Consider the following 26551-nt stretch of genomic DNA (forward strand, 5'->3'; position numbering starts at 1 on the left):
CTGCCAGGGAAAACAAATATCGATTCCATCCCTTAAGCTTCTGGCACCCACATTACCCTCACCCTCAATGGCTGCCAAACAAAGGAAGTGAACTGTGGAGAAAAAAAAGTAGAAAAAATATTAAAATCCGGAGAGGAAAAAAAAAACTACCCACCCATGGCACAATGGGTAAAAAATCCGATTTTGGTGCATAAACCTATTTTTTTTCCTAATTAATTTTTATGAATGACCCATACTAATCGAATCTAGATATCTTCATTTGAAAAAACCCGCTTTCAAAACATTTTTGGTGGCAACCCTGTAGTGTTGCCACTCAAACAAATTTAGCTGCTTGAGAGACCCTGCAATGTTGTTAAATTGGCGCGAAAAACTGGTAAACTTTGAGTGCTTGCTGCTTTGTGTGAAAAAAAAGTTTTAAAAATCTAAAAATGGAAATTCCTTGCGAAGGTAATTATTAATGCAAATTAGCTTAAACATTTGTTGTTATATGTCTTGTTGTCCAACTGTGAACTGTTTTATATGTGTATCTTTTTAGATTTGAACTAACAATTGTGTTTGTGTTTTGTGGAGAATAACTTATTAATGGCACAGCCTTGCAAAAGAGTAAGAACGAGAAATTAACTACAAAAGTGTCCTTGTTGTCATACAATTAACCATTTTTGCTCCTTTTTGCTCCTTTTTGGTAAACTTGCGTTTATCCAGGCACATATGTGTTTGGTCACGGGGCTCTTCTTGCAATTTGGGAAAGCAACAAACGCTCGCGAGAAGCCTTGGAGACTTACATATTCGACAAATTGAATGACGATCATCAAATCGAAACAATAAACCAAAAAATATCAAATAAAATTACTAACTTTATTAATTACATTAATAAACATTTGCCACGATGCTGCCGAAACATAAAGCGATTTAGACAAAAACACGCCATGTGGCTAGCCGGCAATATGACTATACGACTTTTTGATATAAATGAATCCCCACAGAAGAAAGGTGGTCGTCCGAAATTGACATATGAAGCTGCTGGTAAACGACTCAAAATAAAGCTGGCATCTGAACTTGCGATAGAAAATCAAAATTCAACCCCTTTGTTACTACACGCTGCTAACATTTCTGCCAGAAAATCAACTGAAAATGAAGTTATAAAAAAATCTGATAGAACTGGATTGCTGGCTCCGAGTCCAATTACTCCTGAAAAGGCATTCGCTTTTTTTATGGAAAATGGGTTTACTAAGCAGCAATACATAAATGTAAAACAACTTAGTAAACAACATGGCTGCGACATTTACCCCTCTTATTCGAAAATAGCCGAGGAGAAATTAAAATGTAGACCTGCTGGAATAGAATGCACCGAAAATGAAGCAAAAGTTTCCATGCAAAACTTATTGAACCATACCGCTTCAAGAATATTACTGATGCAAAAGGAAGTTTGTGAAATACTTTCAGATGTTACTCAGTGTACTCTTATTTTTAGCTATGGGTTTGATGGGTCTACTGGTCACAGTTTATACAAACAAAAATTAAGCATCGCAGAGTCTCAATCTTTAGATGATTCTCTATTTGTTACATCAATTATTCCCATAAAAATGATAGATCAAAAACAAAGAGTCATTTGGTTAAATAAATCGCCTCAGTCCATACGATTTTGCCGTCCTCTAAAAATAGCATACTTAAAGGAAACAACGTCTCTTATATTAGAAGAAAAAGAAAACTTGGACAATCAGATTAAAAACCTGGATTTATACGTGCATGCTTTTCAATCGAATGCAATTTTTGTAAAATTCGATGGGCACCTAACACTTATAGACGGCAAGGTCTTAAATATATTAACAGGAACAAATTCCTGCCAGTCGTGTCCAATGTGTGGGGCAAAGCCCACCCAGCTTCTTACTACAAGTGATTTTTATTCCAAAATATTTGTTATGAAGCCACATACGGATCAGTATGGATTAAGTTCCCTTCATGCATGGATTCGCTTTTTTGAATTCTTGCTTAAAATATCATACAGAATTGAGCTTAGAAAGTGGCATGTTAAGGGAAATGACAAAATCGAATTGGAGGCACGAAAATATAAAGTTCAAGCAGCGTTTTGGAAAGATATGGGGCTTCATGTGGACAAGCCGAGACAAAATGGCAGTGGCAATACAAATGACGGAAATACGGCGAGGCGGGCATTCTCCAACCCAAAATTATTGTCCTCTATACTAGGAATAGATCACAATTTGATTCAGCGCCTACATATAATTTTGATAGCCATAAATTGTCATTACCCTATAAATTCAGAAAAGTTCAAATTATTCTGTTTTGAAACTTTTACTATATATAGGAGCAATTATTTTTGGTACCCCATGTCGCCAACAGTACACAAAATTTTAGTACATGGATACATTATCATTGAAAAATCAATTGTTCCTGTTGGCTCCTTAGCAGAAAGTGCATCAGAAGCAAGACACAAGCTTTTCAAGGCTGACCGGCAAAATCATGCCAGAAAATGTAGCCGGATTGACAATATGTCAGATGTCTTTCACAGAGCTATGGATTCGTCTGATCCTTTACTGTCTAGTTCTTGGTTCACAAAAACCAACAGGATGCCTCTGCCAGCAGAGGTTGTCGATCTTTTGGATTCGCCAATCATATCCCCAGGTGTTGGCCACAAAAACGGAAGTACATCCCAAAACTCGTGCGCAGAAGACACAGATGAAGAAAATGGCAACGATGATGTAAGTGACACTTTTGAAATCGAATTAGAGGAAGAGGTACCAGACGATATTGAAAACTAAAACACAAGGAAAAGAGTAAGTTAAAATTTTTAAGTTATTAAAAAAATGTTATCCAATTTTTTTTCAGTGTTTGTAGAATAGATTCTAAATACGTAACAGATTTTAATTTTATTTTTCTATAATGTAATACCAAATGTGATTCAAATTATAATTTGTAACAATTTCTTAAATAAAAGTGAATTTTTAACCACTGAGCGGTACGCAAATTAAAAAAAAAACAAAAACCAAAATTTTGTTTTAGTTAAAATAATACAACAAAAAAGTTTCAAGTCAATATCTTATAAACTAGAGTTTATGCACCAAAAACGGGATTTTTGCCCACAGTGCATGGGCCAAGGAATCCACCCCTCGCGGGCAAAAAATTTCTCCCCCGCCTGACAAAACCAGACGACGGCGACGCTGACGAAGTTGACTCCGGGACTACCCAGGCTACCCAGGACTTGCGGGACTCACAGGACTCTGGAATCATCCAAGCAGCGAAAGCAACCATTAAAATTTCGAAAATCCATCATTGGAAAAATGGTCGAAAAAAAAAGCTGAGTAACAAACAAGAACAAAAAGCGACGCACCACTTCCGAGGCCATGTTTTTTTGCTCTCTTTTGGTTTTTTTTTTATTTTTTTGCAGGATCTGTGTGTAGAGGGTGTGTAAGATTTTTCGCAAGAGAAAATGTCGATTTAATTTTTCAATATTCATAAATTTTGGGTGTGTGTGTGTTTGTGTGTGCTTGCCGTCGGCGTGTGAGTCCGGCCAAAAGTGATTTGATTTTCTAATTTGCAACGAATTTTGGCTCGGTCCTCTAACAAGTCATCCCACCCACCCACATGTCTGGTCCGTCTGCCACCCACCAGTCCACCCACCGACTCCTGCCTCCTCGTTACTTGCAACTCGAAAAACGAGAGAAAACGAGAGGCAGCCATGTAAACACAAATCCAATCAAATAAACGAAATTAAGTGCCACGTTGATTGGAGGCAAATCTGTTTTTCAGCCTCAATGATGACAATCAAGCAAATGCAAAGGCTCGAAATCAAAATCCAAATCCAAATCAGAAACTGAAAGCCCAAAAAAAAAAAAATAATAGAAAATAATACTCGTTCAAAAAAATCGCGCAAATTCAGCGAAATGTTTATTATTTTTATTTGGAGGCACAGCGAAGCAGCGAGAAATATGCCACACAAATTTGCATTAGGCACCTGTAATTTCCACACAGGCCTTTGGGGAGATCCTAGCCCAGGACTTGCGGCAATTTCCCGCAGGCCAGCCCAGCCATCTTATCCCCAGTGGCAACCAGTGGCTCGTGGCATGTGGATGGGGGCTGGGATATTTTGATTGTTATTTGTGGGGACAGTAAAAAGCCAACAATGTGCGGTTCCTTTTTACTTGGCCCGTTGTTGTGGCTTTTCTCTGCGGCTCACATTTACGTTTACCTGGTGCCTGGTGCCCGGTACCTGGTCGTCCTGCAAACGCGCCCACAGGAGGCAGGACACTGGATTTTATTATAAGTTTTCTCGGCCAAGGTGCTCCGCCGAGAGATAGAAAGCAACATGGCATGGCGCACTGGGGGAGATTGAAATGTGAAATATTTTTCAAAACCAATTTCGTTGAGCCTGGACTCCAAGCAACGCCAAAAAAAAGGAGAAGGGGCTGCTGCCATAAAGGAAATTGTTTTTCTGAATTTCATTGAAACGAACGGAAAACAAAGGCCGCCGACAGCTGGAGTCAAAGTTAAAGAGATTCCTTTGAAATACAATGAAATAAACAGAATAATTGTTGTAAATAAAAGCCAGTTTTTAATATTTTTCTATTAACTCTCCCAAAATTAATTTCTTTACTTTTCACCGCCAAACTTCACCCCCAATTAGTCAAAATTTCCTGAAAAGAAAGCCGTTTTGTTTACTCGTGTAATCCCGGCTGTCATAACTTCACCTCATAATTAGTAAAGCCAACCGAAATTGGCACACTTCTAACCCTCAACAACGACCCCAGAGGGAAAGAAAGAAATTGGCAAACAAAGCGAAAGGTGAAAGTGAAATGGCAAACAGGACAAACACGGCAAACAACAAAGAGGGAATTAGCAAACATGACAACGATAATGTCAGTGACAAAAAAGGGGACTGCGACCCCTTCGAAAATCGATTCGATTTTGCGACTTAATTGCTTTGACATTTGACTCTGGTAATTTTTGGCAAATGGCAATGCCAAATCGATCGGGGTTGATCGGTTAGGGGCGGGGATTAAGGACTATTTACCAGAGGACTTTACGGATTTGGCAAATTGTTTGGGCGTCATTGGATGGATTGGCAATACCCCAGTACCTGTTGAGGTTGTTGGGAGTTTTTTCCTAGTTTTGGACTCAAGTTTTCGATTGCTGTGAGGAGCAGCTGGCAGGAAAGGGATCCTTGTCTCTGGCAGGACTATAATTTTCGTCCTGGGAGTTTCTCACGCGCCTTTTGCACTTGCATTATGCATGAGATTTGGTCCTGGAGAGCCAGCCTCTTCCACAGCCGTCCCTTCGCCCGGCATCCTTTGAACGTGCCTGTCGCCTCTTTTGTGTCCTCTTCGTGACAGGAAGCAAATGTCCTGTTGTGTCACTCATATGCAAATTGCCGGCTCCGGACTCCTTTTCATCCGTGTTTTTTTTTCGTCCTTTCTTCTCGGAGTTTTTTTTTCCATCTTGCTTACATCTGCGTCTTATTAATTAGAATAATAATTAATAAGGCAACTCCTTGACGGCGATGCACGTGCAAGGATGGCTCTACCCTCCAGGACGATGGCATAAATTAGTCGCCTCATTGCCAGGACCTTTTCGAAGGAGCGCCGAAGGCCGAAAGCCAAACCAATTAAATTACAAGCAGGCGGCCAAATGATGCGTACTTAAACACGTCGACGTGATGTGGATATGAAACCAGGGGCTAAAGGGGTTAATGGGAAATTCGATTCGAATTTGCATATAATTTCTATTTAATTTAGGACCATGTCCCACCCTACTCTCTTTTTTTTCGCCCAGCATCCCTGGCTTGCCAGCCAATTAATACCGAACATTTTTACTTCTGCAGTAACATTTTTTCCACCAAAAAAATAAGGAAAAAAATCAGAGGCCCTAGACGTGGCGATAAAAAAAAAAAGGGGAAAACCTTTCAATGTGCACACTTCCGGCACAGACAACCACAACACCAACAGTAACGGAAAAAAAGGACGCATCCTGTTTCAGCTGCTGTGTATGCAAATTTTTTGGTTCTAACCTTTTTTTTCCTGTGATTTTATTTTTTTTTCTTTTCATTTCGTCCTGTTGGCGGCTGTTGTTGTTCTGCTGACTGTGATGGAAAGTGAAGCGTTTTGTTGTCCCGACAATATGTAACTGACACTTGAAGGGGTGTTAGAGCAACATCGTGATGCTGTGATGTTGTTGCCTTGATAAAAACAACAAAATCAGCATCCAGTCAACGGGAAGCAATCTCTAATGTAAAAACTCCATTAGCAGTTCCTGTCTTTCCCCCCAGACTCGCTTCCCAGGCACACACTTTCCTGCCCATGTCCCCTCGAAAGATGTCGCCTGTTTGATGATTCTGTGCAATGTAAGCCTGATTTATGATCTTCCAACAACGTCCAAATAAAACAGCCCACCAAAATCACTTTCAGGCCGCAGAAATATACTCTACAAGCTCTTCAAAATATAGGCAACCCACAACAAAATAAATACAAAAAAAAATTTGGGAAAAAGTACGCAAAAGAAATCATCAGCACGTGGCTGAGCCAAATTGATATGCGCCATTAGGGTGGCTGGGAGAGTGATTGTGGGTGGGGAAAAATAGCGAACTTATCGGAGAAGGTGGACAGGGGAGTAGTGCGGAGCAGGACACGTTTTTTTGTGGATTTTTTTTGGAATAGGACACGTGTGTATGGATTTTCTATAAGTCTACAGAATAATTCTACAAATATAGGGTTTTTTTTAAATATATTTCTATCAAAAGGAAATGCTTCCCAGATGTATAAAATAAAATCTATTTATTAGAAATATTTTTATCATATTTTTCAAATAATAAACTTTAAAGTAAAGCCTCCAAATCGCCCCAAAAAAGCTTCAAAAGAATATGGCAACTCATGAGGTTTTTCTTAAGGACTCGCCTCTGCCTTTGAGGGGATGAAGTGGGGCTTCCAGAGGACGTAGAAGATGCAAAGAGCTGGGCAGGGGCACCTTATCCATAAGCAATGATGAATAACGGTGCTTACGCTTCGGACATTTGATTAATGATGCGTTTACCGACCCCTCACAGCCCCCCTCCCAATCAACCATCCTATGATTTCGTCCTGCGCCCGCGCACTCAATTTTCAACGCCATTTTTTGTGGATTTCGGTGGATATTATTATTTTCTGTGTTCCTTGCTGAGGTGGTGTGGCACACTATTTTGGTGTGCGGGGCTTCTGTTCTTTATGCCCGGACATAACTTTATTTTATTAGCACTACGTGGCAATCTGCTGGATTTGCGCGGCATTAAAAGACAATTTTTACAACTTACCAACGATGCTTTTTCATACTTTTCCCTCATTTACATTGACCGCCTTTTTTTTCTTTCCTCTACTATTTTCCACGGTCTGTGGCCGAACAGACATTATGTTTTTTGTGTGTGCCCATAAAAAGTGGCGGGGCTGTTTATTAAATTCTTAGGCGGCAAGTTCATTAGACAAAGAGCTAAAATTAATCAACAGTCTCCTTGCCCCGGAGCAAGATCATCAGGACCGTGTACGTGGACTTAGAAAGCTGCAAGGCGGTCTGCATATTAAGGGGCATCATTTTTCCCACCGAGAGCCCGCTGGTGGCCTGGGATCGCCGGAGCATGAAGAGCATGATCCGCTGCTCGGAAAGAGGTAAATCGTACCAACGGAAATTATAAACGATATCCATGAAGTCCAAGTTCTAAGGAAACCCCAATTGTAAGCAAAAAACTCATTTAAAGGACACCCAACTCACCGAATTGTCGACAATGGTCCCGAGGGTGCAGTACATCATGAATGTGCTGATTGAGTAGAAGATGTACACCTTTGCCGACGGCCAGTCGCCTCTCAGAATGCAGTACAGAAGAGACAGATTGCTCACACAACAGGCCACAATCTCCACAAAAATAATCACAAAAAAGACGCGTTCCGAGCACTCAAGAACTCTTAAGGAAGTCAATCAAAACATCATATCCTTAAAAATTTGAAAAACTTTTACCTCAAATATTTCTGATGCCATGTGACAATTTTGACCATATCCTCGCGGATTTCTTGAGAACTGATTTGGTTGTGGGATTTGAAAGCATCTAGCTTGACATCTAGATCATGAAGCTTGCAGCGCAGGATGTTCTTTGAGACCGGAGCCGACGAAATGAAGAACAACAAATACATATCGGCGGCATAGTTTCCCACGCCTCCGCACACCATGCACCCGAAATGAAAGGAGGTGAGGAGAGAGTATCCATATGTGGTGTCCGGATTCATGCCAGGCACTAGAAATGTCATCATCAACAGCTTTTTCTTATACAGGATGTAGTAGATTAGAGGAAACAAAACGCATAATAAGACTACAATGCAGTATAATATTCCGAATCCTTTCATCCACAGCTTGATGAGCTGGAAGTCCTCTTGCAAGCACCTTTTATAGTGTTCCCCGCATCTCTCGTGCTCGTAGGTGGCGTCCAATATATCCAGAATCTCCCAAAGAAATCGGCGATCTTTTATATAAAAAATTATCTTGGCGATGGACTGGAATGCGGCTCCGGCCTGGCAAGTACACTGCAAAAGCACCATCCAATCCCCGCCAATGAACAATCCCTCATAAATAGTGTAAAATGATCCCATCACAAAGACTACGGAAATGGCAATAATGGCATAGGACCTCCAGTTCATCTTAAAGGTGGGAATGGTGACCTCGTAGCCCACAAACCGAGCACATGCATCCAGTGTTTTCCTTAATTTCTTGAACTCCTTATAAATAGTTTCACTTTCTTCCCTGTCCGGGGAGAGATCCTCTTTGGCCATCTTTCTAGCAGGTCTACTGTGGGTCACTTTGAATTGAATTGAATCTAGGCCCAGTTTAATGGCTTTTATAGGTGACAAATAATTGTAACTTAATTGGCGTGGGATTTGCTAAGTGGTTTTAATTGATTAGGGTAATAATCTGAGAACTGCGCTGGACTTTCAATGAATTAAAAAAGAGGGTTCCGAGGGATTCTCCCTTAGAAAAAATCAATATCTTTCTAGGTTTGATTTAAAATCTTTATTGAGAATATCGACTCTGTAATACAGTTGGTGCTTGTCTAGTTATAAGATTTTCCTTGTGCTCCTATACTTATTTTTCTAATCCCAGGTAAGTCAGCAGCATCATGCTGAAACTATAGATGCCCTTGGTCAGTTGGAGGGCGGTGTTCATGGACAAAGGACACATATTGGCAGCGGTAAGATGTTGCTCTGTTTGGGCCTTGGCCAGCATCAGGATGATGATTTTTTCCTCCTTTACGGGCAGCTCATACCACAAACAACCGGAGTAGATCTCTCTGATCAAGACGTCATTCTGCACAATAAAATAAAATAGTATTTTATTGGAATAAAGGAGCTCTAGCCTACCGAAATTTCTACCGCTGTTCCAAGACCACAAAAGGCATACAACGTTGTGGCAGAATAAAGAAGATAGATGGGAGCTGCTGGCCAGACTCGCAAAAAAATGCAGGCAATGGTGCACAGCATACTGATGCAGGTGGTAGAGAGCTGGACAAAAAGCACAAAGCTGTAGATCCTCCTCGTTGTCAAAAGAATGCTTTAAAGAATCGTATTAAAATTGATTATTTTTTACGAAAATCGATACAAACTTTTGATATTTTTGGTGCCAGGTCACCAAATCGAAAAGCATAACTCTCATCTGCTCGTATTCGTTTTTCTTGAGCACCACTTCATTGAGTTCCTTTAGCTTTACGCAAAATATATCCTTGATTAGAGTGAGATTGGTGACAAATAAGAAGAGATACATGTCGCCACCGTAGTTGCCGAAGCTACCGAAGAAAATGAGACCCACATGAACCGCCGAGAGAATCATGTAGCCAGTGTCGGTCTTTTCGTCAATAAGTGGCATCAGGAATTGCATGACCATGATTTTCTTTTTGTAGACCACCAAGTAGAAGATGGGAAAACTCACAACGGCAATCAGGTTCATCAGACAAGGACAAAAAAAGCTGATCATGATCCGCCAGGTGATCTTAATGATGCGCTCCAGGCACTTGATGTATTCGCCGCTCTTGGCACCATACTCTCTGTGATTGTAAGAAATATTTATATGATTTCAATGCCCATAAAATTGTCCTTATCCCACCGGTAGATATCCTCGTAGCCATACTGTATGTGACGCAATAAAGGTGCCAAGTTCGCCGTAACCAAAAGCTTTGTTAGTCCTTGCAGAGCAGATCCCACCATGGCCATGGCCTGAAGGATAACGGTGAGGTCTCCGTCGATCACCACTCCCCTGTAAATTGTGTATCCTGTGCAGGCCAAAAACATCCCAATGGCGCTCAGTACCAGGTAGGTCAGCCACCACATCTTAAAATTCGGATCGGCCACATCATTGCCACAGAATCCAACAAAGAATCTAATAACGCGAACTATTCTCAGATACCGGTCTACGGGCGTTAGTTTTTTATTTGATTTTGACATTGTAGGACACGAAACTGAAGCTAAGACTTGAATGTTTTGGCTTGGTGGATAAACGTGGCTTTTATTGGAATGCCTTGCTGGCCACAACTGTCAAAATATTGACAACTTAATGGGAGCGATTAGAAAAACAATCAGGAGAGAGGTAATTAAAAGTAGGTCTTGGGGGTCTATATAGAATTATATCAAACACGAGCATTGAAAATTATATACCAAGAGTAAAAGAAAGTGTATTTTCTCTTCGACTTTGCTAAGAAATAATTGGTCATTCTCCTATTTAAAAATTTATGGGGATATTATCCATGTATTGCAGTTACAATTGCCTTCCTAATCACACCTACATACCTATTTATTTTTTGCATACCGGCAATATTTTTTTTTTACCATATTTTATAAAGTTTTCTATTAGTTCTTAAATGAGCAATTACTAATCTTATCCCCATCCCATTTTTAGGTAAAAATATCACTTTTCTTACTTCTTTTTTTTTTTTTTTTTTTTTTTTTTTTTTTGATATTAAGTTACTTCCCAGCTCAACGAGGGGGAAGATTTCCTTGGCCGTCCCGTGAAGACGGGTAAACGCCAACGCCTATGTGTGAAATTAAGAACTTCGAGAAACTTGTTAAAGATTTGCAAACAAATTATTTATACATTGATGTTGATGGTATAAACATATGTATATAGTGATGATACATGAAACGATAAACGATTGTTTAGAGTGACCATATGATTATGAGGGTGAATTGTTATGTTAGTGCATTATGATACTTAAATCCAATATTCCGATAGTTAGTTAAATAAAGTAAATGTATCTTATAGATCTATCTTTGCCATTTCGATGAAATCAGTTATTGCATTGTATTTTTCAATGGGTTCTTGTTTGAAAAATTGATAGATGTCATTATATTTAAGCAGAAGCGGGAATCTTCGACGGATATTATTGTATTTTGAACATTTCAGGAGAATGTGAGAGATGTCTTCTATGGTGTTGAGGTTGCAATCACAGTTGGGGCTGTCATACACTTTTAGTTTGAATAGAGTGTATCTATCAAAAGAATGGCCACTGAGGATCCTGTTAATTTGCTTAACTTGTAATCTATTGAGATTGCAGTGTTTGGAACTATACCATGGCTTATGTGTGACATAAGGAAATAGATTGCAATAACCCCTGTTCTTTTCTAAACAGAAGGCATTATAATCGCGTTCCCATTCAATTTTAATTATATTATAAATATGGTTAATAGCATCGTTGATCTCATATTTAAAATTGATAAGTGTTCCTGAGCTGTTGGCGTTTTTCGCTGCATTGTCAGCTATTTCGTTTCCCTTAATATTAACATGACTAGGAACGTGATGGAGTTGAAGGTACAGCATACTTTGATTGGAGTTAACTTTTTTTAAGATTTCAGACCCTATGCGATTAGAAGAATGGCAATTCTTGAGGGTTTGTAAAGCACCCAAGCTATCAGACAGGATAGCTACCTTGACCAGTTGTTGTTCAATTGCAAACTCAATGGCTTTCTCTAGGGCTGTAAGTTCTGCAGTGAGCGAGGATAATTTTTTGTTCATATAAAAACTCTTCGTTGTGTTGCTATTTATATGGTAAAAAGCACTCCCAGTGAAATTATCTTTAACAGAACCGTCGGTAAAAATAACGTCATAACTTTTGTCAGAGAGAATACGAAGTTTTTCTTTCATTAAATTGCTCACCAAGTCAGGGTTAGAAGAATTTTTGTTACTACATACACCTTTGAAAAAATCAATGTCAAATGTTAGAATCCTAGGCTTATGAGTGAAGGAGTCAACATGTGTTATGGAATCATATATATCTTTAAATTCTAGGTAGGTCTTTATATAGCTAGTGTTCTTAGCGGAAAAATTGTTTTTTAAAAGAGAGGCAGCCGGAAGGTTAAAGGCAAAAATTTTTGCTAACTCTTTAGCTGTCGCAAACTTCATCCTGTATGCTGGAGGAAGTTCACTTGCCATGTGATAAATAATGTTAACCGGGGTTGATTTAATAAGTCCAAGAGATTTTCTAAGATATAAATTTGCATGAACCTGAACAGCAGATGAAACAGTCTTAGAAATATTAGCAAAAGATGAGCAGGCATACTCATATTTTGGTCTAACAAAAGCTTTAAAAAGGTTAATGGCTTTGCCGGGATGAATGCCAAAACGGCAACCACTTAACATATTTAAAAACATGTTAGTTTGATTGGCTTTTGAAAGCGTGTGTCTAATATGTTTGATGGTTGAGTTATTTGTACAGATAGTTCTCCCTAAATAACAAACATGATCAACTTCCTTAATTAATAAATTATTACACATTATACCTAGTGTACGTCTTTTATTGTTAAAATGTATCACAGACGATTTCAACGGGTTAAAAGTAAGGTTAATAGTATCACAGATATTGTTAAAGTTATTGACCTTTTGTTCAAGTATGTTCCTTGCGTCCGAGAAGTTTTTGCTGTAGGAGATAAGGAAAAAATCGTCCGCGTACTGAAAAATGAGGCTTTGGTGGTCGCTTATAGAATGAAGAACAGCAGTGTAGAGATTAAAGAGGATGGGACTTAAACAGCTTCCTTGACTGACTCCTTTGCTAACCGTAACTTCGGTTTTACCCATGACAAGTATCCTTTTCTTTAAGAATTCAATGATAAAATTGATGTATCGGTGGTTAAATCCAAGATCACAAAGGACTTTACAGAGGATTGAGATGTTAACGCAATCAAAGGCTTTGCTCAAGTCTAGGACTGCAGCTACAACATGAAAGCCCTTGGCTTTCAGATTGGCAACGTTGTTTATGACATCATTTATACAGTGTGCTGTCGAATGATTTCTTCTGAACGCATAGGATCGGTCAGGAAGGAGGCTATTGATTGCAATGTGTTCTTCTAGCTTGTTTTTTACAAGGCTTTCCATACACTTGAATACGACACTAAGTAGACAAATAGGTCTGTTATTGGTGATCACTGAGGAATCTAGATTTTTTTTAGGCACTGGAACGATTTTGATTCTACGCCACACTTCTGGTATTTTGCCTTCGTTGAAGATATCGTTTAGCATGGACGTAAACTTGTCAACTTGCTCGGGGGGTAGGGAGAGTAGCATATTATAGGATATTTTATCTAGACCCTTAGAAGAATGCGGGTTTCGGGATTTCAAAAAACACAAAACATCACAAGGAGAGAAATATATTTTGTTTATAGTTTCGAGCTCGATTTGTGGGAAATCATAATAAATACAGCCTGTGGTGTCCGGGGATGTTGAGACGTGTTGTAGGAAGGTAAGATGATCCTCATCATCAAAGAGTTTTGAGGTCGTTTTGACTTGCTTGTATGCTTTTAAGGACTTAATTTTTTGCCAGAACTCCTTTGAGGACTGGGGGTTAGATAGTGAGTCAGATAACATGTTCATGTTAATTTTGCGTACTTTGTAAAAATAATTGTTTAGTTTTTTGTTATATTTTCGAAATAATTCAGCGTCTGAAATAAGCTTTGTTTTATAGTATTTTTGCCTACTGGCATTTCTCAGTCTGAAAAGTTTCTCACAAGTTTCGTCCCAATATTTTTTGGGTATATATTTATTACGTTCGTCAAGAAGAATCGTATTTTTTTCCATAATGTCTTTAGTTAAGCTACAAAGGTTATCAATAGAGGTAATATTAATTTTTGAGAAATCCTCAAGAACTTTGGGTTGTATGGTTCTGAGGACATTTGTGGAAGCGGACCAGTTTGAAATCTCAATTGTTATGGGGAAATGGTTGCTATTCGATATTTTTGAGTTGGACGCGGACCAGTTAGCGGAGAAGGTATTTTTGTTTATAAAAGTTACATCGGGTACGGAGCTATATGTTGGATTAGGGGAATATGTATGGGATCCATTATTGATGCAGCAGAAACCAGTTGATAAAAGGATTTGCTCTAATGCTTGTCCTTTACTGTCCTGTATAGAACTGCCCCAGATGGGTGACTTGGCATTAAGATCGCCCCCTACAAGTGAGGGATCCTTGAGTCTGGCGGCAGTAGACAGAATGTCCTTGCAGCCTGCTTTAAAATCGTTTACATTCGTATTGGGAGGACAGTAAACGCTGAAAATATTAAGATTACGTTTTAAGTTTTTAGTAGTAATAGCTATGGTCTCAACGTTGTTGGTATCGAAGGTTAGAATTTTGTATTTAATATATTTCCTAACGTAAATGCCTACGCCTCCATAACCGTCACAGCGAGGTTTGCAGATAAAATTATAATTAGCTAGGTTACACATGGAATTATTAATAACCCAAATTTCTGATAAAATGGCTATGTCTATGTTGTTATTAATTAAAAAAAGTTCCAGGAGTTGTTTGTTGTTTTGTGACGTTAGACTTTGAATATTATATTGTAGGATTTTAATTGGTTTGAATTATAAGAAAAAACACAAAGAAAAGAAAACGCATTAATTTAACCTAAAAATAAAAAAATTTTTACTATAATTATTTAAAATCACAAAACAATGAACAAATGTCTATTTAAGTATTTAAGTTGAAAGGTTAATTTTTTTTAGGTCAATCTCTGTGTTAGTTTTTGCTATTTTTGTTTTAATGGATTCTAGAAATGATCTTATATTAACTGGGGTTTCTGAGTTGTTCGCCAAAAGAAACGAAGCAATTTCGGATGAAATATTAATAAGACTGTTTTCGGCCGTTTCTAAAGCTGAGTTATGATAAACACTAGTTGAAGATGGAATAGCTAATTGACTGGGAGAAGGGGTATTCTTCAGGGAAACGAACCTTTCCTCAAGAGCGATTTCGTGCTCCTTAATTACTTTTCTCCAATCAGCAATCGTTCCTTGTGAGTTCTTAGATTCATTTACTCTGTGTTGTACATTTTTTGCAATTTTGTTGTATGGAAGGAGTCTGTGAATAGACTCAGCGGCCAATACTTTCTTACTTCAAACCAAATAAATTTGTGTTTGGCTTCCCCTCCCAGGCAGGCCAACTTTATGCATGAACACATCTGACACCCCCTGCCCAAAAAATACGGAATATAAGGAGAAAATCTCCACGCAATTGATTTAATATAAAATTTTTAATAAAATTTGCTGCCGGAACTGAAAAAAGTAAACTCCAAACGAAAAACGAATGGAAAACAAAGAATGTAAACGAGGCTAGAAGAAAAAAGAAAAACGTTTTTTTATATATTTGCTGAGCGCACGAGTCCTGGCATCCTGGCATCCTCCAAGGACATTCGGGTGGGAGGGGGAGTAAGCAGGAAGAGGCGAGTTCGTAAGCGTAAGCGCCTAAGCTTTGGGCCAACAACTAATAAAGGCTATCAACAACAGTTCAAACAGCAGCAGTAACAACAACAGCATTCACATCCTTGGTGGCAGGACAATGGAAACACAACAGCCTGGGACGTGACGTCGGCAGCGACGATGGCAGCGCCGTCAGCGTCGACAGCGCATACGCACTCAAGTGAATATTTTCTCATTTTCTTGCATTTCAGTTGAGTTCGCTTTGAAGTTTTGACATTTCATAAAGCAGATTTTTGCCTTCGCCGTGCCAGCGAACAAATTTCGTTCTTCCCAAATTCGCTTTTATTTTATTTCATTTTATTCCCATTTTTTTCCTGTATATTTTATTTATATTTATTCTTTTTTTTTATCGAAAATCCAGGCAAACAAAAAAGTGAAAGCGAACGCTCGGCGCACGCAGCCGGCAACAAAATTTCAGTTGTTAGTCACCCCTGCGAGTGTGGAAGGTGTGGCCTGCAAAAAAACTCCGAAGAAAAAACGACCCTCACAGGCCCACCCCCCGAAATAAAACCACCCCACGCCTCTGGCCATGATGGCGTATACTTGATATGGGCAAAGGCCAAGACAGTGGCGGCTTAAAGTAGTCAAGGCAACATTAAAGACGCTGGGCGTCCGGCTCAGTTGGCCCACAAAATTACTTGCTCGTTAGTTGCCCCCCCACCGCCGCCACTCCCCATCCCACCTGCCCATGTGTCCCAGGTATTTCTGCTGTCTTCGATCTACGCTCTCCGTCCTGCTCTGTAGCTCTGTCTCGCTTCCACTTTCAACCCTCGGAAAAGGAAAAAAAAGAGGAGGGCTGTCGCACGCTAATTTCCAGCCACACACAAGACTTCTTCCAGTGGAAAGTGCGTGGCATTGCGCGGCCACCGCTCGCCAGTGGGCGCCACTGTTTACACTGTAATTTTGAAGAAAATGGGAGTGGGTTTTAATGGGAGTTGCACTGCTTATTTTGTTAAAAGAAAGACATAATATATTAATATTTTTGGCACAAGATTAGTGGCTAACAGAAATGCAAGACCTCCTTTTATCCACTTCCATAGGATTTCTCCAAGTGCCCGCAATTTCTTAATAGCAGCCTCTGCTCGGCGTCTTGTTTGTCTCTAATTATATTTTAATTTGCACAATCTGCCTGTTATTATTTCTGTGCACGGCAATTGCCTCAAAGTGTTTGCACTTCCCGGCGAACATTTTAATTGCAATTATGCCAGACCAGACCCGGCCAGACAGGACAGTCCTCGAAGGAGCGTTCGTCCTTGCCGCAGGGCGTTGTGTTTGGCACGTACCACCACAGTGGGCCGTCCCCTTCAATGGACACTAATTATTCCGGACGGAGTCGGAGGCGAAGGCAGAGAGCCGTACAAATTCGTGTCAAATCAGAAAGATTTTCACTCGCTTTTTTGGGTAATTACATTCTGGGGAATGGAAGGAAATTGAGCGAGTGCACAAATTTGGAATTTTAAACAGAGTCGCCTTGGGGTCAGCTTAAAGAGTTTCCTCGATGGCTGGCCTGACCCTTTTGAGCTGCCAAACAATCGGCCCTGAGCGGCCGAAATATTTTACATTTCCAACTTGCTGGAAACATTGAAAACAAGTCACGTACGGACAGCTCATTTCCGTCGCCATTTTGGGCCGACAAAAGGTGTCAAACGGATGCAGACAACGTGCCGCGTATGCTCAATGTCCTGGACTTACCTCAAAGGATCCTGCGTGTCCTGGCAGCCAGCTTGCCTGCCTGCCATCCACCAGACTTGTAATCAAAGAAGGGCCGCGCCCCAACTTTTTTTTTCGGCCAACTTTAAACGTTTCTTAATTGTTAAACAGCCGATGGCCAACTTTCCCAAACCCCACTATTCTTTTCAGTCTTTTTTGAGGATACCCTCAAGGACTGGACAAGACTGTTCACAATTAAGTCTGAGTCTGGGGAGAAAAACTGCCAAAAAAACAACAGTATATTGAAGGAAATAATTCGAGAGATGCACAAGAAACATTTTTAGGATATGAACAGGATTTTATAAGGAAATGTTTCAAGATACATACAAAATAGAGTTGTTAAAATTATTAAATGTATCATAGAGGTAAGGAAATTATTATCTGGAGAATGTCTTTCTATCTTGACTTTTTAATTTGGGAAGACTAATTTTAAAAAAGTTCTTATAACAAAATTGTATTTATTAAATCCCCATGTTTCGAGTGTGAAAATTGCTGGCAGCGATGGAGCGCCATGTTAATTAATTTGCCAGGACATCCGGCTGGTGGGCAGTGGGTGGAGCAAAACGGTAGGCGGGGCGGGGCGGCAGACCGCGTGTTTATTTTATGCCGACGCGCTTAAGTGGTAAGCCCCATTAACAACTGCCTGTCGTTTGGCCGGGAAATAATGGCGTTAGATCATCATCGTCGCCTTCAAGGAGAGGAAGTTGAGCGAAGAAAAGAACAGGACAGGACACTGGTGTCCTGCAGCCGTCTGTGCGTCATTTGAGCGCGGAAAGCTTTCAGCGTAAATTGTTGGAAATTAAGAAATGTTTGCCCCAACCACCCAAAACTCAAGCCCCGAGTCCTGGCCAGGACGGTGTTTTCCTTTCGTTTCCTGCTCATATTTCATGGGTCCTGTGCTCACTGTTCACTGTTGTTTTATAGCCGCCATTTGCCTTCACTGGTCCTGCTTCTGTTTTTCGTCCTGCTCATTGTTAATGTCCTGGCAACCGCAAATGGCGCCACCCATGTCCTGGCCTAGGTGTTTTTCTTTAATTTAGTCGTCGAGCAAGACGGCCGGCTGCCCAGTGGCTTCCTTTTGGCCATCTTACAATAATTAGATGTAACGGATATTGTAATTGGTGTTAAATTGCGTCAGAGGCCGTGTTAATGTTTGTCATGCCTGTGGTTTCTCCACCGATGTCCTTCTGTCCCGCCACTCACCCACCCAACCACAAACCTCCCAGTCTTCCCAGCTTATGTTTTGTGGGTGGGCTTTATTTGTTTTCCATGGCTGATTGCTTGTTTTATGGTTTATTTAACTACTGGCTACCGGCGAGCACTCAACGCGACAATGTCTGGGAAGGAACTAAGCTCTACGGCTTCTTCTACCTGGTCCAAGGAGTCCTGGGAATCCTTTTTTTGCGCCTCTCGCCTCAATTAGCATGACAATCGTCGGGATGAACAATGCGCGACAGGAAGAACGAGTTGAGAAGAACCAGTTTCCTGGTGGCAAGATGACAGGATATGATTGAATTGAATAAATTCTAAATCTATTTAAATTTGAATCCTAGCTTGGGTTAGGCAGCTTTAGAAAGGACTTTAAAAGAGCAGCTTCCGCTTCATTATTTTGTGTGTGAAATTATTTTTATGGACATGCGAATGAAAAGTTCGAATATGAATATCAAACACTGTAGAAATACAATGTATTCTCTTTTATAGTTGAAAACTTTCCACCATCAACTTACAGTGTATTTTATGAAATTCAATTTACGGCCAACACCCTAAGGAGCAAAGTTTCTGCTCCTCAGGCGAGCGAGAAAATTCCGGGCATAAATCACACAAGATAATTTGCATAAGTTGGCAGGCCAGAGCGAAATCGGCGGCAGCTAAAAATGTTTATGGCCTTTTCGCTTGCCACACCCCCTTTCTGTAGCCGAGTTCAGCCCACACCCAATGCCCCCCTCCCTCCTCTCAGAAAATTCCCTAATCAAATTAGCAACAGTTAACCGGAAGTGCGAAAATCCACAAGCACTTTTCCTCGCCGCCGTTGTGTTGCATTGTTTGTGGCATGTTTATTTTTTGGCGGCTTTGTTGCAGTTCTGGCATTGGTGTGGTGCGGTGTGGTGCATTTATTTTGATTTGATTGTTGTCCTCACAGCGGCACAGCGGGATTTTCCTAGCCGCACCCCTTTTGGAAAATTTTCGCACTCGACATATTTGCATTTTTGGATAATTTCGCATTTCGCATTTTGCATTCGGGCATTATTTGCATTTGAATGTTGCATGTTGCTCGCGTGCGTTGCATGAATCATTCATGTTGAAGTTAGTGGTGCTGCTGCGATGGCAGCACCGACTGGGTGATGATGATTCAAGTATCGATTTGCATGGATTTGCATTTCAATTGCACTTTTTCGACACTTACAATGGATTATGCGGCAGTGTGATTTATTTGCGACCAGCCAGCATTACATATCAAGTGATTTGGCTTTCAATCCCATAATGAGGCTTTGTTTGCCATTGTTCCCGTCTAACAGCAGCCTTGACAATTGACACAAATACCCATCCATGTATTGCCATATATATTCGCGATCGGTCGTTAAAGCCGTTAAAGACTTTTTCGGCCGACAGCCATAAATCATGGCCGAAATTACAAAACAATATGCAGCACAAAATTCGCTTCTGCGGGCTGGGCTGTCCTTTCGCCGGTTTTTTATCATTTTGTGTTTTTTATTTTGCATTTGACTTTACTTTTTATCTGGTTTGTGGGCCCAGAAAAGTGAGTTGCCGGGCTCGACATATTGCAGAGAATGCCAAACGCATCCGCGGGTCGCGGGTCTGCCAGCATATTCGGGCAATTCCACTAAAAATTGAGTTTAAAAAAATATAACTTAATGGAGGATAGCCGGGTAGTCGACCACATTACGCCCTGGAAACATCAGAAAAACATTTTTAAATATGTCATTAATATAGCTTCTAATACTTCCTGAATAAATCACTCAATTGTGTCTATTATTGGCTCAGTAACCCTATTTCAAGGAAATAATTTATTCCTACTGCAGGGTATCACATAACATGAATCCCTTATGGTCGGCATGGGAAACCTTGTTTCAGCAGCAAATCCGTTGAATATTGGATATGCAAATTAATTTTTTTGTCTTACCTACAGACCAGCCCGCTCATTTCCCTATCCCAAGATGGTTTTTATCCCAGGATTCTGGCGCCCTCATGTGATGCTGTGTCAGCATTTTGTTTCAAATCGGTATGCTGTCGAAAAAATGTACAAAAATTGATTCAAAGTTTAAATGAATAAAATCAACCGCTAAGTTGAACAGGTAATGCCATAAAGTTAATGTATATGGCAGCACTACAACTTATCGAAAATGCAGCCTTCTATTCTGGGAAATGTCAAACAGGAAAGTTTTCTTTGCATTAGCTTGCATTGCAATAGCTGAAGAGCGAAACAAAAGTTTTCTAAGGATAATTAGCGATCATGTCCTACAACGATATAGACGACGATATAGAGGCGGAGCTCCGGGCCCTACTGGAGGATAACCCAAACATTGAGGTCATCGAGCTAGACGATGCTAGCGACAATGAGGAAGTCACTTTGGAAGAAAAAAACGAGCCAGTATGTGTCCAAAGCTCGCAGGAAGTTTTAAATCAAACTGGGGAACCAATATACATTGATGGCTCTGATGAAATTGTAAATGTTTTGAATCTAAACAGCGAGTCTTTGAATGTTTTAAACGAAAACGGGGAGATTATGTACATCCAACAATCTGATGAAACTTTGAATGACAACAAGGTGGCCCTCTGCATTCAAGTCTCTGATGAAACATTAAATGCTTCAAAGGACGATGGAGAGCCACTATACATCCAGGAATCTGATGATACCTTAAATGCCAGTGTAGAGGCTCTGTACATTCAGGACTCTGATGAAAATGAAACCGTGGAGCCTATATACCTTGACGACTCTGATGTTGAAGTCATAGAAGAAAGCAAAGAGCCATTATACATCCAGGACTCTGATGAAAATGCAGATGCTGTGAGTGAAAAAGAGGAGTCTGATAAAGAGCCTGTAGAAAATTCAAATGAAAACGAGGACGAGTTGTCTGTAGAAGATTCTAAGGAATCATTAAATGTTTCAGATGAAAATGAAGAGTCACTAAGTCATGAATCTGATGGGAGTGAGTCATTGAATGGAAGCGAAGAGTCAGAGAACTCAGAATCTGATGATTCTTCAAACGATTCAAACTCTTCAAGCGAAGAGTCAAAAGCCTCCGAAGATTCCGATGAAGACCCAAACGATTTAAATAAAAGCGAAGAGTCTGTAGATACTGAAGGATCTGATGAAGAAACAAATGATCTTGATCAGACCGGAGAGTCAGTGGAAGTCGAAAAATCTGAGGAACCTCTTATCGAAAATGTAGGGTCCTTAGACAACCAAAAAAATGATGAAGAGATAAATGTTTCAAATGAAAATGAGAAGCCATTGTCCGATCAAGATGTTGATGAATCTCAAGAAGAAAAGCTGAAGGACAAAAAGGATAAGCAGGATAGGGAACACCATCGAAAGGAAGACTTCAATAAATCAAAAATGAACAAATGGTTTTTGGCGGAGTTCGAGTCACATATGGGTCTAAAAATAGGGGAATCGGATGATACCAGTAAGCCTCTGGAGGAGAGCGATACGGAAAAGTCGAGCAGTACCAGTTCTCGACGGGATAGTGATTCCGATAGCTTCTCTGAAGGTCAGCTTATTATAATATAAAAGAAAAGTAGGTGATTTATAATTTATAAGATGTATGATTACAGATTCCTTATGCCGGTGGTTTAATAAGCAAACAAACACTAACCGCTTGTCCGTGGAAACTGCCAATCAATCTGAAATGGCTCAGAAAGTGGAGCAGAACGGGTAGGAATAATATAATAGTATTCATCATAGAGGTATTTTTATAGGCTTTTAACTTCTGTCTTCCAGTAGTGAAGAGCCCCCTAATAACAACAATGTAGAGTATTCTTCATTGCCCATTTTAACTGGTCCCATGCCCTCGATGCCCTTGTACGACGCGGAATCAAATCAGTTTAAGATGATGGAGACTCCTAAGCCTCCGGAGCCAGAGATTACTGAGCCTACAAAGAGGTAAGTTATGTAGAAATTAGAACCATCAACTAATATTAGTATTAAATCATAAATTTAGTGAGGAAGATAAGCCGGAAGATAAACCGACGAAAGATAAAACCGACACAAAATTAGATCCTGAGGAGGAGGAGGGCGAGGAGGATCTTGGTGGCAGCGAAACAAGTTCCAATTTTAGCTTTAGCAGTGGCCCATCCTATGATCTTTCCGATTTGGAAGATATTTCCACGGCCAAGAAGAAGTTAAGCTACTGGGACGACATGTCCTTTCGACCCGTCGACAAAGGAGAAATCACCCAGGAGGAGCTCCAGGCTATTTTGAAGGAAGAGGAGAGGCTTAGGAGGATCGAAAAGGGCTCCGATTCGCACGACAACGCCAGTGACGAATCCGAGGAGGAGGAGCCCATCAAAGATCCGACCAATCTCAACGATGGCTTCGACTTCTACGAGGATCCACTGACGTACCAGCAGAACAGGGAGAACCTTTCCTTCATGGTTATCAAGGATGAGGATATATTCGAGGAGTATGAGCAGGCTGTGCACCGGCTCATCAGGATGGTTCCCAAGGTACCCAGTCATCACAGGTTCGAGATACATCTCATGGTGTATCCCATGATGGCCATAACCTACATGCAGATGGTGGCCGGGGACAATATGCAACGGGCCATTGATTTCCTGGAAAAGGAGAGTTGCCAGCTGAACGAGTCCTACACTTCCAGGCTGACCAAGTTGGCCGACATTTGCCGACTGGAGGATATTCCGAACAAGGCTCGCAAGCAGCTGGCTGGTTATGAAAAGCTAGAGCTGCACATGTCGAAGGGGGCCTTCCGGCAGCTGCTCTTCCAGCTGGAGGAGTGGCCCAGGAGCCACCAGGAGAAAGTGCTCACCCATTTCCGTATCCTAAGCTACAGCGAGGACGAGAAGCCCCAGCAGCGACCTATTTTGGGGAAACCAGTTCTGGAAGTGCTCTTCTGGGCCGCCCCAGAACCACTCCACAAAAAGGAGTTCACCGTTAGGCCCTTCCTGCGAGGACGTCGCAAGAAGAGGAACGAGTCGCCGCCACACAGGAATGTACACTTTCCTCCTGGCGAAAGGATCTTTACTCCTACTCCGAAACGAATGGACTTGCTGCATCGAAAAAACGACGAAAAGCATCGAGTGAAACTGGATCGGGATAATCTGCCCTCGACCTATCTCTACACAGCTCCTGCCTCTGACGATGTGGTCCTGTGCGCCACCTTTTCCGAAGCCAACACAATGATAGCCCTTGGGACTTTGGCCTCCTCGATCCACGTCTTTTCCCTGAAGCCCACAAAGTTGGTTCAACTCAAGTCCGCCAGTTGGCTTAAAATTCTGGACACCGGAATGGCAGGGATCGACAAGGGAATGATAGATCCCCTAAAGAAGTACACGAGGCGCACTCTCCTGGGCCACCAAGGACCTGTTTATTCGTGTTGCTTCAACCCGGAGGATCGCTACTTGCTCAGCTGCTCAGAGGACTTTAGTGTGAGACTGTGGTGCCTGCTATCCTGGTGCTGTATAGTCATATATCCTGGGCACTTGTCTCCCGTTTGCCATGTGATTTTTGCTCCACTGGGCTATTATTTCGCCACAGCCTCGGACGATGGCATGGCCAGGATTTGGACGCAGGACTGCAAGAAGCCAACTCGCATCCTGGAGGGGCACCTGGCTGAGCTGACCATGTGCCTCTTCCATCCTAATCGCCATTACCTGGCCACAGCATCTGCCGATTGCACTGTGAGGATGTGGGACGTCATCAATGGCACTGAGATTCGCCTCTTCAGGGGACATAGACGCAGAATCTCCATTATGACCTTCTCCTTGTGTGGCCGCTACTTGGTTTCCGGGGGCGATGACAACCTCATCATGATTTGGGACACGGCTCTAGAGCGTTTGATTCGGTACTTGGACTACCACAATGCCCACATCAACACTATGGAGTTCTGTTTGGACAACAACCTCCTAGTGGTGGGTGGTCAGGACTGTCAACTGTCCATCTGGGACTTTCAACGACTCCTTCAGGACTACGGACCAGCAAAATCTTCTAAGAAAAGAAAGGAGTGCGCTGCCAAGGATCCTCTGGCGGTCGCCACTCAAGAGGAGCTTCTGATCAGTGCCTATTCTACCAAGAATGCTCCGTTCTACCTGATTCGCTTCACCCGTCGCAACTTGCTTCTGGCCTTTTGTGTGAGTCCCGATGATCCGAAGGGCCATCGTTCCAAGACCAAGCAGTCCTTGGATCAGATGAAGACAGAGGCCTGCGAGTGGCTGCAGTTTCTGGACATGGCCAAGTTTAGAGGCGCCTGTGAGTCAGACTTTGATTTGCATATTCCAGAAGCGGACGATGAAGAAGTGACCGAAAAAGAAGTGAGTCTTTGAGAGATTTATAATTAAACTTAAAAGCATTTTTATTTTTAAGCAGGAAAGCAAAGATGATGGATTAGCTTCTGAACCCCAAAGTGCAACAAGTTCTAATGAGTCAGGTACTCTTAAAGAAACACAAAAATGTCTGTAAATATAGAAATACTTTTTAGAAATCAACCAAATTTCTTTATGTGCACCTTAGCCCGTGCTGTTTATGAAAAGATATTGGGGATAAACATTTCGCATGACAAATATACAAGACTTTCGTAAACAGAGACAAACCCCCAGAGCGGACAATTTGACAGTTTCTGGGGGGGAAAAAAAAACGGTTTTGGCCACGTGTACAGCTGCCCACGACCCACTCGCTCCTCATTCTCCACCTCCTTCTCCAATAAAAAATCGCCCTAACCTCCTTTTATTTTTTTGGACCTCGCATTTACAAAAGGCGTGCAAAATTTATAGAGGCACGCATTAAAAAATCCGCCAGGCACGCTCGACTAACTGCGTCCAACGCCCACGGCGATGGCAGGAGAGTTTCGAATTGGTCCCAACCGACCGCAGTCCGCAGTCCGGAGTCCTGCGAAGTCCTTTTCCCGTATCCACCCCAAACCCCCGTCCCTGAATAAGCGACAGGACAATATATTTACGCAACTTCTTATGCTGCTGCTGCTGCGGGTGGTTGTTGTTCTTGGACAGCTTCGAAAACAGAACTCAAGTGCTGTCGTTGTCCTTGCTGCTGTTGCTCCTGCCAGCTCCTGCCCTTCCACCCTCCTCCCTTCACCTGGCCACTGCAGCATCTTGTGTCTCGTTTGTAGCAGTTATCTTGTGGGTCCTGCTGCGCGAAATGAAATTGTTTACTCCACTGTCATATGCACGTGAGCCAGGCGATGTGGCTGCCACATTCTAGCCGTCACTGAGAGAAAATATTGGCCACAAAATAGGTAATAGATATGGAAAGTAAAGCTTGACAACTTAAAGGTCTCTACAGCTTCATTGAAAATTAAATTAATATAATAATACTAAGTTTCATAAACAAGTAATTTCTCTCTCTGCATCCTTGCGGCGTTGTCCTGGCCGGCTATCAAAAAATGAGAATTCTTTTGCTTCGTTTTCTTTTCCATTGCTTTCTCTATATATAATATATATACATTTTGGGAAAATTCAACGTAATAATTCTTTTCCGCTTGGATAAGACGCAAGGGGGGAGTTTGTGGCAGAGTCGGAGGGATATATTCGGTTGCTGGCCCATAATTGTGCGCAATTTCGCCAGGACATGTTTTCTGGGCTGTACTTTACCGACTCTACCTTTATCACGGTTGCTCCATCTTCAGGATTCGCCATTTTCTTTTCCACATACCTTGCCACACACATGCCACGAATGTCCTTACAGTGCCAGCCTCCCTTAAGCGTCCTCCTGCTCGTTTTTCGACCATTATTCGTGGAAACAGAGCTTATTAAGGACTAAAAAAAAATAAATAGCACAGTCCATTTAACCGATTTCGAAGCTCCCAGAAGGTGGAGTGAAAACAAAAGCCTCGAGCCGGGCAGAACGGCGCATAAAATAAATATTTATAATCATAACAAT

General features: G+C 41.3%; 4 protein-coding genes across 7 annotated transcripts; 2 read left to right on the top strand and 2 right to left on the bottom strand.

Annotated features, from left to right (window-relative positions):
- The first annotated feature begins 264 nt into the window (after positions 1–264).
- LOC116655892 lies at positions 265–2786 on the top strand. Its single transcript, XM_032454783.2, has 2 exons — positions 265–603; positions 703–2786. Exon 2 carries the CDS (start codon positions 927–929, stop codon positions 2775–2777), a length of 1851 nt encoding a protein of 616 aa, XP_032310674.1. The 5' UTR covers positions 265–603; positions 703–926; the 3' UTR covers positions 2778–2786.
- A 4055-nt stretch (positions 2787–6841) lies between these two features.
- On the bottom strand, positions 6842–8818 carry LOC6493461 (odorant receptor 67d). Its single transcript, XM_001957770.3, has 3 exons — positions 7990–8818; positions 7747–7936; positions 6842–7692 (listed from the first exon to the last, which is right to left on the bottom strand). Exons 1-3 carry the CDS (start codon positions 8793–8795, stop codon positions 7474–7476), a joined length of 1215 nt encoding a protein of 404 aa, XP_001957806.1. The 5' UTR covers positions 8796–8818; the 3' UTR covers positions 6842–7473.
- A 195-nt stretch (positions 8819–9013) lies between these two features.
- LOC6493460 (odorant receptor 67d) lies at positions 9014–10911 on the bottom strand. The gene is made up of 4 exons (XM_001957769.4): positions 10120–10911; positions 9623–10060; positions 9381–9570; positions 9014–9327 (listed from the first exon to the last, which is right to left on the bottom strand). The coding sequence occupies exons 1-4, from the start codon at positions 10455–10457 to the stop codon at positions 9106–9108; spliced, it is 1188 nt and encodes a 395-aa protein (XP_001957805.1). The 5' UTR covers positions 10458–10911; the 3' UTR covers positions 9014–9105.
- A 9475-nt stretch (positions 10912–20386) lies between these two features.
- Positions 20387–25143, top strand: LOC6506471. Of its 4 annotated transcripts, XM_001957768.4 has the most exons (6): positions 20387–20774; positions 20829–22193; positions 22258–22357; positions 22424–22585; positions 22644–24969; positions 25022–25143. In XM_001957768.4, the coding sequence occupies exons 2-6, from the start codon at positions 20933–20935 to the stop codon at positions 25115–25117; spliced, it is 3945 nt and encodes a 1314-aa protein (XP_001957804.2). In that variant the 5' UTR covers positions 20387–20774; positions 20829–20932; the 3' UTR covers positions 25118–25143. The 4 variants fall into 4 exon arrangements, with proteins under 4 accessions (XP_001957804.2, XP_032310230.1, XP_032310232.1 ...); XM_032454339.2 differs by having other exon boundaries at positions 20387–22193; XM_032454341.2 differs by having other exon boundaries at positions 20387–22193; positions 22427–22585.
- The last annotated feature ends 1408 nt before the right edge of the window (positions 25144–26551 follow it).

This window comes from Drosophila ananassae, chromosome 2R (genome assembly GCF_017639315.1).
Source record: "Drosophila ananassae strain 14024-0371.13 chromosome 2R, ASM1763931v2, whole genome shotgun sequence".
Classification (NCBI taxonomy): Eukaryota; Metazoa; Arthropoda; class Insecta; order Diptera; family Drosophilidae; genus Drosophila; species Drosophila ananassae.